Source organism: Anarrhichthys ocellatus, unplaced genomic scaffold (assembly GCF_004355925.1).
Source record: "Anarrhichthys ocellatus isolate YVR2014 unplaced genomic scaffold, GSC_Weel_1.0 scaffold52, whole genome shotgun sequence".
Taxonomy (NCBI): domain Eukaryota; kingdom Metazoa; phylum Chordata; class Actinopteri; order Perciformes; family Anarhichadidae; genus Anarrhichthys; species Anarrhichthys ocellatus.
In genome coordinates, this window is record NW_022280082.1 from 2,239,121 (window position 1) to 2,251,068 (window position 11,948).

Genomic DNA, 11,948 nt, shown 5'->3' on the forward strand with positions numbered 1-11,948 from the left:
TGTGTGTGTGTGTGTGTGTGTGTGTGTGTGTGTGTGTGTGTGTGCGGGCCGGTTCTGCGCTGTTAATTGTGAAGCGTTTGGCCTCGACTGCCCCTGCTCAGCTAATCTGATGAGAGTGATTAAAAAAACAACTGGGAGAAACCTAAACCAGTCTATGGCTGACCAGGCACACACACACACACACACACACACACATAGAGAAGCACTCCAGAACATCACTCTAATCAGTGGCGCTGAACACACAACTCAATGTGAAATGTCTAAAGGTATGGTGGTAACACACTGGGACAGATGACTGCAGAGTGAACTGAAAGATGTAGTTTAGTGCGGAAACAATAAGTTGATACTTATTAACACTGCTATAACATATATCTATAACATTTTATAGACAATGATTAATAAATTAACAGAAAATCAGCAGCCCTAAATAATTCATGATTCTCCACCTCCATGCTGCATGATGTGTAAAAGTCATCGCACAGATTAGTCACCAAGATAGAAGTTGTGACAGTATATAGAACTTAAAACTAAAACTGTTTGTTAATATTATAAGATAAGATATGAGATATTTAGGACAAATCTATAATTGGCTTGGAGCATTTCAAGGTACAACAAACATGACAAACTCATGCTGCGCAGCGGAACGGAGGTCAAACGCGCAGGACTTTGTTTCAAACGCTTGTGCAGCTGAGGTTTGCAAACCAACCAAGTATGTTACGCTGATTTAATATAAAATCTTCAATATTTCCATTTGATGAAACGATGAAATGGTGCTGTCATAAACGATAAAGAGCTGCGGCGAGAGCGAGACTATATATGACACCGGGAATAAAAAGGGGAGAAAAGCCTGCTAAAGGACATCCACTGGTATTCATATGGACTCAATGTTGTCTGGCAGGATTCAGCTTTGATGAAACGGAGAAAAGAATGAGTGGACTAGAAGAGTTTGAGCTCCTCTCTGCTGCTGTGTGAGACCTGAAGAAACACAACACCATCCTCCTGCAACCCCCCTCCTCCTCACCTTTCCTCATCCTCAACCCGACCGCAGCTACCGCACCCCCCGTTCGGTCCCCACACCGCAGCCTCCCCCCCCCACCCCCCCCCCCCCCCCTCCCCCCTCCACAAGTCCACCAACCCACCCCCCTGAGCACCTCCTCATACGATCAGGTAAGAGGGCAAATAATTCAAAAGCAAAAAGAGTGAACATGTTTGTGTTTAAAGAGTTTAACTCTAGGAGAGTCTGAGTGTTGGTCATAACTGGAGTGTGTGTGTGTGTGTGTGTGCTTGAGCCTGTGTGTGTAAGTGCAGCAGCAGCCGCATCAATAATTAAAGCTAATCTCATTAGGCCTCAGATCCCTTTCAGACGCTTTTAATTAAATGATGAATGGCCTCCCAGCTGCCTGTTAAATAATGCTGCTCATGACATCACAGTGTGTGTGTGTGTGCATGTGAGAGGTACGCCATAAGGTAGATATCCTTCAAAGGAAAAGACAAACGGAGAGACATTCAGAAGACAGAAAGGTATGCCCTCACATGCCATCTGCTCTCAGATTCAACAGTATAAGAAGTGGCTGCTGCCCTCCGCACCGAGGAGAGCGAACGGGTGTTGAGTGTCTCAAAAGCTGTTCCATCAAACCAGGCCTCGAAAACACTTCATATCATCTTCCTAATAAAATCACTCGCAATACCATATGTCTGCGGAGAAGGAAGGCAGCTTGAGGGAGAGAAGGATGTACGTAAGTGTTAAAAAGAAAAGAGGGACAGGCAGGGACACCAAAAAGGAGAGCTCGGGGGGGGGGGGGGACAAAGAGACAGAGACCATAGGGCAAATCTGAAAATGAGGGCAACAGGTAAAGCAGAGGACAGGTATGGGTGCCAAAGCGCCCTAGGCTCCAGACAGCATGGACCTGGCTATGAGAACACCCATAATACCTTCTGCTTCTCATCCCCCCTCTACTCTCTCTATCCCTCCCTCCTCCCTCTTTTGTCCACCTCCCCCTCCCTGCTCTCGGGCTGGCTCTGTATCGGATTGCTGACTTCACAATAGGCCCTGAATCATCACTCTAGCCAGAGAGACACAGGGGGAGACAAAGAGGCGGGCTGGCCGGCAGAGGAAGAGATGGTGAGACAGACAGACAGACAGACAGACAGGAAGAATCAAGGACAGGGAGAACGTGTGTCTCTGGGCATCAATGCTGGATCCATTTCAAACATGGTCAGATGGACAAATGGGCTTCCTTAAATCTTAAATACACAAATTGCAAATAAAAAAGGAAATTTGAAAGGATCTCAATAATACTGAAAAGCATGCAGCATGCTGTTTGTTCTATTACACTCCATCTTTAGTTTCTTACCTGCGAACTGTCACACAATAAGTCTATGAATGTTAATTTAGGCATAATGTAGGGTTAGGGTTAGTGAATCAAAACAGGCAAAACAGGAACTTTGAGCACATTACCTTGGGCTCTTCTGAATTCTGTAACGTAACTTTAACTTAAGAAAAAAAAGGTTTCAGCGAAGTTTTCAAGAACTCACTGGAGATGATGGGCAGCAATGGTCAACAAAAGGAGTAATCAAAAAAATGAAAGAATTGATTCATCGATAATGAAAATAATCTTCAGCTGCAGCCCTAGTCTGGGACAGACAACACAGAGACCCAGATCTCAACCCACTTGGCCTCGGCGACCCCTCTGATACCTCTTTGATTCTACGCTGCAGAGAGAGAAATACAACCTCCCAGCAGAGCAGCAGAGGAAGTTCTCCGGCAGGCAAGGCAAGCAGGTTCCTCCGAAACCAAAGCACAATTGTTGCAATTTCATTTCCTTCCCAGTAAAATGAGGAAATATGCACCTTTATTTCTAACCAATGGCAGATGAGCGTTTAGTCAGAAGACCAGTACGAACAAAAGGTGGGCTGTGCTATCAAGGGTCTATTTATAAAAGTTGATGCGACAAAAAAATATGTTTTACGACTTCAGGACTTCTGTTAATATAATGTTTCAGAGTTCGGACGAGTTTGAATTCAGTGTCATTATTGGTAGTTTCTTTAATAATCAACTTCTCACGCTAAAATGTTCAGTAGAGAGAAATGTAACATCTGGCATTAATATGACTTTCCTTGAAGATTCTTTGAGTAATCAATAAAGTGAGGAATCTTGGCTTGAAATATTGCACCCTGATTGACTTCCATTAAACAAGCATGGCCACAATATGAGGCCGTCTCTCCACTCAGATGACCTCAGCCGTCCCACACCACAGCGAGTTTATGTGTATAACAGAGACACCTACACACACATGCTCTCACACAGACACATGCAGCAGACACTAAAGCACACGTATCATGTGGTTTCCTGTCTGGTGCGTTCCTCTAGAAAGCCCACGCCGGTTGCTCCGGGTTTCTAGATGGATTCTCCAGTCTGCTTGGGGGGGTTTGAGTCTGTCAGGCTGTGATTGGCTCGCAGGCTGTCTGTGACCTGCTCACCTCACACCTAGCTGGCTTTCCCTAGCCGGCCAGGCTCTCACTCGACTCTCTTATATACAAGTTAAAGATTATCTGAACCAACAAAAGAACTGAATAGGTTTCGGTGAGAAACAGATGTTTTGGTTGTTTCAGCTCAAATAAAACTCATGTCAAAACAAAGAGAAAGGGAGTTATTTTTCCATTTTTCCCATGAAAGTAGGATATGGACTGTAGGACTGTTAAATATTCAAAATATTGAAGTAATTGTTCAATATATTGGGAAATACATTTGCTCTCTTACCAAAAGTTAGATGAGAAGATTAATACTCTCATGTCAGTCTGTTAAATACAGCCAGCAACTGGTTTGTTTAGCTTAGCATAAACGCTGGCAGCGGTTGGGAAACAGCCTGGCTCTGTCTCGGCAACAAATCTGTCTACCAACACCTGTAAAGCTGACTTATTAAAATGGCTTATCTCGTTTGTTTAATCTGTACAAAAACAAAGTGTAAAAACAACAAGTTGAACTTTTGTAGGCCTGACTACTTCTTGGCTGAGGAAACAAAATTAGTTTCATCTCAGTTCCAAGTGAAGAAATCTGCCTTTTTTATTTTTTAATGATTCATTGATTTTAGTCAGGCTCTCAGCGTTGCTCATAGCGCCTTGGTCAATCATAACAGGTATCGTTCAGAACGTATGAAAAGCTTGAACTTTGAGTGATTTAAACTACATGGGGGCGTTGGGGTGATGGATATCTCATGCGAGGTATGTCTCGGAGTCAGTGTGGATTGACACATTTCATAAATTGGAAGCGTATCTCCTGTCTGTGTATGTGGACCGCCCATCACTCTCGGCAAGAAAGCGAATATTTCCTAAAATGTCAAACTATTTGTTTAAAATATAAACATCACCATCTTCCTGATGAGTTACAAAGTTACAATGAGTTACATGTTCCACATTTTGCTTTTTTCTTTATTTGTCTGCTACTTCACCTCCTAATGAAATCAAGAATAATGACTATTATCACAATAAAGTATTGCCTTAAATAATTTCTTCCCTCTTACAGCTCAGACTGAATGGCAGCCTCTCACAGCAACACTCAGCTGTCAACTAAACATAAATCTTACAAGAATCACTGTACACCCAGCTGAAATTGAAGTGCACCTCGGTGCCACAACTAGGACGCCAGCCTGCTAGAGGGATGCCAGGGGGTAGCTTTTACACTCCACACTCCTGTGATCTGACCACATGCCTTGTCGCCGGGCAGATTTTGAAAACGACCGTCTATGACGCCAATGCACTCTTGGCAATCAGGGTTGGGCCGTGCTCACATTTAGCTACTGCTGCTGCATGTAAGTTTGTGTGAATGTGTCTGTATGGGGCTGTAGGGGTGAAAGAGGGGTGCAACCTGACCCCTTTGCTCCTCTAACTTGGTCTCTCTCTCCGTCTTTCTGTCTAACCCCCCCCCCCCCCACACACACACACACATACAGAGACTGGGACAGCTGCCATACTCGGGGCCTCTCCCAGTGCACCAGAGGAAAAGGCTACAGCTAAAAGAGCCCTTTTTCCCTCTTTTTTCATCCTTTTTTCCTCCTCCTTCATCTCTCTCACTTTTTTCCTTTGGTGGCCATACATTTAAATCCTGCAAGGCTCCCCGGGGTCAACAAACAGCGGCGCTCCCCCCCGTCTCTCACTGCTTCCTCCACTAGCCAACGGACTGGAGACTTCTATCAGGGCTCTGTCGGATCAAGAGCCATTGAGGGACTACGTGTGGAGCGTGTGTGTGTTTGTGTGTGTGTATACTCGAGGACTGTGCTGGTCTATCATTACTAACTATCTGCTTAATGCTTAGACAAATTCATAATTGTATTTAACTGAAATCTTAATAAAACTTTTGATCCAAACAGCATCATCTGTTCATCACCAGCTCAGAGAGCGTCACTCAAACGCAACAATGAAAAAAAAAAACCGTTATCACCTTTTCTCCAAAGCTAAACAAGTGAGTGACAACAGGTGGAGTGAGACGCTTAAACAAACTAAAAGTAGCATTAAGAGGCTAACCACTGTTGGCCCTGCCTCAGGCTCCTTCCAGCGCTCCCCGAGGACCCCAGACGGCAGGCTGGCCCTCGGCAGGCAGGCGGCCAGAGAGGACGCCTGACCATAACCCAGATGACGTGCGATGGATGTGGTGGGAAAAGGGCGGGGTGGAGGAAGTAAGGGACGGGGGGGGGGGACTTTAAAAGGGTAGAGGGGAGGTATGGGGGTATCAGCTTTCAAAAGACAACTCCCCGAAACTTTGTGTGTGAGGTCTGCGCTGTTTTCTCAGTCACCCGAGACACGCCTATTTCAATGGTGCAGTGCAGGGAAAACATTCAGAGGAAATTCATCACAATCATAGAACACATTTACAAATTAAAACCTTTATTTTTAACTCAAGTAAAATTGAATTTGTGAAAGATGTCATTCGTACTTAATTTAGGTTTAGGTTCATTAATTGATCGGTCAACTCACAGAAAATGAATTGCCAACAATTGATGTAATAGTTAGTTGATTTCTCCTTCTCCGTCGTGATTATTATTTCTTATTCTATAATATTAACCTAAATATATTTAGGTTTGGACTGCATGGGACCAAACAATGCATTTGAATATGTCTTCTTGAGCTTTGGGCAAGCGTGACAGGCATTTTTCACTTTCTTCTAACATTTTATGGGCCAAACAATTAAACCGACGGATGAATACAAGCCGAACAAAGGACTCATTGCAGGGCTTTTGTTTTAGGCTGCAGTCATTTTATCTAGGTGTGCCTAGTAAGCAGAATGTGCATCAAGCACTAAAATACTGATTCAAAAATACATTCACAACAACAACACAATTTTGATTCAGCTTCATAAAGTAACTTGAATAATTTCTTGCAAAAAAGGTAAAGACCAAACATTTCCAGAAGTCACAAATCTCAGCTCTGTAAGTCTACAGCTCTGTGCGGTAAGATTAAAATCTCTGTCCTTGCTCTGAGGTCTCATTTCCAACCTGAACAATTAATCAATGTCTTTGAGCCGCAGCTCAAATTCACATTATAAATGATGTCAGTGCCCTATTTAAAGCAGGTGAAGTAATTGGGGAATATGGACATCAATATTTCATATCTGGATGGCGGCAAGACAAGATGGACGCTCCTCTCGTCCTCTTTCTTTCCCCCTTTGTCTTTTTCTGGGCCTTTTCGTCGTCTGCATGTACTGTACAGTATGTGTGAGTGACAGTACTTCGCTGGGGTCAGCCCGTAATCTAACCCAGGGCGAGTCTGACAGAGCAACACAAAAAGTGAGGGAAAAACAACATACTTCTTGTGCTCTGTCCCACTTCGCTCTATTATTACTGTCGAGGTTGGCAGGTCAGAGGGAGAGTGAGGGAGCGAGAACCAAGCTTGATGGAGGAGGAGGAGGAGGAGATGAAATTACACCTGTTCTGGTGGCTGACTAACGACTTTGAAATGCGAGCGGACCTCGTCGCCGCCAAAATCATTTTCCCAACAATACGGCCTGATCTTTAAACAAGCAGAACTGGGACGCTGCGCTGACGTGACGCAGAGACAGCCTGCTGTGCTCAGACTCCGACAAACCCTTGGTCTTGATGCGTGTATGCGTACGTGTGTGTGTGTGTTATTGAGCTTTTCAAAGATACTGTATGCTTGAAATTAAAAAAATACCTACTTTTACAATTACATTAACCAGTCATTTAACAGACTGTGGTTTCACACACACACACACACACACACACACACACACACACACAGTTCCTAAATTGATGTCTGTCCAGCATTGTTTCTAAGTCTCATTCACTGCTGACTGCTGCCATATGGTTTCTGTACACTCACTGAACCACATCTGCTGTGTGTTACCGCACGCACACACATCTCTCCAATGCACCCATACCTCAGACTTGTGTGGCCTATACAAGGTACCCACACACGCACACACACACACACTTACACATGCATACAGTAGCGTTTAACTCACCATCTGTTCGTTGAGGTCCTGTGAGGCCTCCATGGTTTCTTGGGTTTTGATCCGCCACACGCTTGAAGGGGCAAAAAATGAGAAAATAAAATAGTCAATAGATATGAAATGAAAAAACTCACTTTTTTTCTATTTACCTTTGCACAGGTTTAAGCATCACCTGAACTAACTTTGTTTTCCAGGGATGTTGCTTGAACATTTGCTCGGGAGGGTTTGATTGCCAAATTGAATCACTTACACTCACACTGTGGATGAAACCACGCACCATCCTGCATTAATTTCTTTCTTTTTTTATGTCTATGTGCATCTGTCGGTTAGACCCTCTGTCAGTGTGTTTATGTGTGAGCAACAGGAGACTAAAGGAGGGAAGCGGCAGCAGTAACTTCAGTATATCACCTTCAGTCGAGGGTGAAGTGGAGAGATAATTGCAGAAGTAAATATCAACAATGAAAATTGAGAAGTGTAAATGATACGGCTGGTTGGCTGGCTCTGGACCACAGTCACAGTGGCTGGCGAGCACGCGAAGACAGTGAGTGACCCTATTAATACTAGACAGGAGACAGGTTGGCGCAGGAGTCCGGAGCGACGCAGAGGCCGAGGTGATTGTCGACAACCTAAGTGAGATTAGATGTTGCGATGAGAAAAAAAAAGAAGACATTCTGTCCTTGTTTTTTGTTTTTTTTGCCACTGTCATGCAGAGGGTGACGCTGCAACAAAAGGTCGGCCGAAAGAATGGAAAACAATGCCATCCTCCCAAAAGAACGGCACAAAATGGCTCCCCTGCAATATTGTGTAAAAATTTGACAGTTGAACAAAAAGAGTAGGCGGTGAGGACACGCACTCACACGCAAACACAAAAGTCCTTCCCCGTCATTAGATCTGCTGTTCCCAGCAAGTGTGTGGTAAGGAGAACAATTCCCAGCTCATTTGCCCCATGAAAATGTTTTTAAGCATTTGCTCTATTTCACTTCAAATGAAATGAATATTTTTCTACACCTGCACTTTGAGCCATGTGTCAAGAGCAAGCTGCAAATATCCTTTTCTGCACAGTGTTATCGTGTCATACAGTGTGTTCAGCTAAGTGAAGTAGGGCATTTATCAGAGTATATGTGTGCACGGTGAGTATGCATGGACACATATGACTGTGTGCTCTTCTACAAAGGCTGGTCAGTAGTTTAAATGTCAATTATATCTAAAATGTGTCTCAAAATAACAAGTAAGAACATTTAAACATTAAACTTTTTTTCCCACTTTGTTCTGTGTGTGTGTGTTTGTGTGTGTGCGTGTGTGTGTGTGTGTGTGTGTGTGTGTGTGTGTGTGTGTGTGTATGTGTGTGCACTGTGGAGTTTTCTGGCTCACTCCTTTAAACTAACTGGCATCCTTTTAATTTTTCATAGGGTTCAGCTCCTCCTCGCCTGAAACCAAAGACAATAATGCGTCTCTCAGGTGAATTGATTTGTGCCCAAGCCACCCTCCTTCCCTCTCCCTCCCTCTCCCTCCCTCTCCCCCCTCTCCCTCTCCCTCCCTCTCTCTCCCTCTCTCTCCCCCTCTCACCTTTGTGGAGGGCAGAATCAGACTTCTATCTGTTTGCTTTTCACTCTCCTCTTCACAATATGTTCTTCTTTAGAGAGGATGCAGTGGGCAGTAAACACACACAAAGTCAAGATTATCAACCATTTAATTGGAGAACGTTTGGGGGCAGTAAAGTGATAAATTAACACTGATAATGAGAATCAAAGAACCACAGTAGAGTAAAATAAGTCTTTTAAAAATATATATGTATGAATTGATGCTTTTAATATTCTTAAATGTCTTGTAAACTGGTTTGCCCACCTCTTAGGCCATGTGTCTGCCTCAGTAGTTACCTGACACTGCACTGGGAATCAATAATGCCTGCCATTTCCTTCAGCGTCCCAGAAGAGAGAATTAGATTTCTCACTATGGCCATTGACAGCGACATAGGAAACACATATGGGACGGCGGAGGATTAGAAATTGGACTACACGGCCACGCTGCGGTAATTTCACGCTATAAAAGCCGAAGAGAGGAGAATGTAGAACAAACCGCAGACTGCTGCTGGCTGGAGAGGTTGCAGTGAAAGGTCACATATTCACTTCCACTCCAGCTTGATTGACTGAACTACCGTTTTTACGCACAGATCGATTTTTTTTTTTTTTGGCGACACTTTTAAAAAACGCCGTTGAAGAAATGTTTTGTATTCTTCGGACGAAAGATACAGACACGCTTGTTCTCTCTGTATACTCTCTTTTTTCATCACCAGTTCTTTAATAAGTAGTCTACACAGACACACACACACATTCCAAAAAAAAAAATCAGGACAAAAATCGAATAGAAATTTTGGGAAATTACCTTGTAAGAGTGTTTTCCATATTAGTGGCACGAAATGATGAATAGGGTTTTGATTAAATGTAATATTAAATGTAATACGTTTTGCAACCCTCAAAGCTTCAGGACTAAATCCTGCGAAACCGCTTTTCAATGTCTCAGACAAATATTCTGCCCGAGTAAAATACAGATAAAGAATGACAAAAAGAAACGCGTAAACATTTTGAAATAAAAAAGGGCAGAAATGTTCAGGGATACAAAAAAATAGTCCCTCATAAACTGAAAATGAAATCTTTACAATTTTTTTAATTTATAGGTCAGAAAACGTCAATCCCAGCACGTTATATTTTCCTCATCATAATGGAAAACCGGCTTTTTCAAATTAAGAGCGGTTTATTTTGAATTCTAAAACTGTTATTCAATTCAAATGAAAAAGGCCATACTTTGTTTTCAACCTCTATGTGTACAGAATTTTATCATGTCACCAAATCTCCACACACCAAATCCAGTCCATCCATCTCTCTTGCGCATTAATGCGCATTGGTTAAATATGAGTCCTGAATGTGAAATTGAATCTGTATGGATTACGGTGCTGTAGACCTATCCGATTTTGAGTCGGCGCGTAACTTGTTATGTTGTTAGGGGCAGGCCAATAGCCAGCGGCCATTCAAGTCCTGAGAGCTCGGCCATGGTATAAGATTCCCATTTCCTACATATCAAATATAAACACAAACTCCACGTGGGATGAGAGAAGAGATGGGGAGAAAAGTCGTGGACACACAGAGGGATGCTGGCAGAACACTGACGGGAAACAAAATATTTCCATGTGTGATGGAATCTGGATTAAAAACTGTAGAAACCACATTGACCTGCAGTCCAAGATCATTATGGCAAATAACCACCAGAATAAAGCTCATTTTATTTTATTTTATTTTAACAAATAATTTAAAACATCAGAAAAGTTTCATCACCAGTTTTACAGGGGTATGGGGTATTATTATTAATTAAACCCCAAATTAAATACTGTTAAATTATGTTTGTGCCAATCTATAAAAAGTCTTTACCTGAAAATGAATATGAATAATAAACATTTAAGTGGTTTTAAGTGCCGAGATCCCGAGGCCAACTGACGAACTGAGTCGTAAGAAAATTGGACACCAAATGAAATATTATAATCATCATTGACAGACGTATTAATAGCTGAGTAATTGCCGTAAATACATTCATGAAATTGTCATACTTATCAATTGAATTAAAATGAATTGAATTAAATTCATTGTTGAGGGACAAATACTTTTAACTAAAGTACAATTTGAATAAGAATCATGACTTGATGCTTCGTTTATTATCTAAGATTGCATGAAATTAATCAGACTGAATCAATGTCAATAACTATGACAGTTATCGAGTTATCGTCCGCGGACTGCAGCCACGTGAACTGTCACTGACCTCATATCTGTCAGAGTAAAACAACAGACCCGTAACTGTCTGTAAATAAAGAAACAGAGTCAGCATACCTGTGTTAATATTGCTATCGTCCCAGCAAGAAGCTCCCAGATTTCCTTCACTTCTTGGAAACGCTCATAATCAAATGTAGTGAGATCTCCGCACAGCTCTCCCTGCTGTTCGCAGGCTGTCACTGACTGGATCAAAACACTTCAGCCACTGCTGGCCATCACCCGCAGGAGTCCCCAAAAAAACGAGCCCGAGGAGTTAATCAGACTCGATGAAACTAATTTACAAACTTAAGCCGGAGTCCCGGGTCTCGGTTTCGGTGACCGGACCGCTCGCCTCTGCGGGAAACACCATTGTTTTCAGTCCGCGTCCAAGTTTGAGCACCAGGCTGTTCAGAAGCATTAGGCTCAACTTCATTATTTGAAAACCGTCTCGCTGCGCATGCGCTCAGCTGCCATGCGGACACAGTCGGGCAACTATCCAAAGGACTAATGGGGTTCAGAGGGGAGGGCTGGGGGGGGGGGGATACCAAAATGACATTCTTATTAATAGTTTGGCCTAAATGACGTGCTCGCAGTTTTATTTATCCCATCAGAGCAAAAACAACATGCACACACTGACCAGCTTATCTATCTATCTATCTATCTATCTATCTATCTATCTATCTATCTAT

General features: G+C 42.9%; 1 protein-coding gene across 8 annotated transcripts in view; it reads right to left on the reverse strand.

The window, feature by feature from the left end:
* Positions 1-11,621, reverse strand: part of eya4 (EYA transcriptional coactivator and phosphatase 4) — a 38,564-nt gene extending 26,943 nt beyond the window's left edge. For all 8 annotated transcript variants that reach the window (XM_031870374.1, XM_031870375.1, XM_031870369.1 and 5 more), the window contains exons 1-2: positions 11,338-11,621; positions 7,475-7,535 (exon numbers count right to left, since the gene is read on the reverse strand). In XM_031870374.1, coding sequence (XP_031726234.1) covers positions 7,475-7,507 — 33 coding nt within the window. In that variant the 5' untranslated portion in view covers positions 7,508-7,535; positions 11,338-11,621. The remainder of the gene's footprint in view (positions 1-7,474; positions 7,536-11,337) is intronic.
* Between the last annotated feature and the right edge of the window lie 327 nt (positions 11,622-11,948).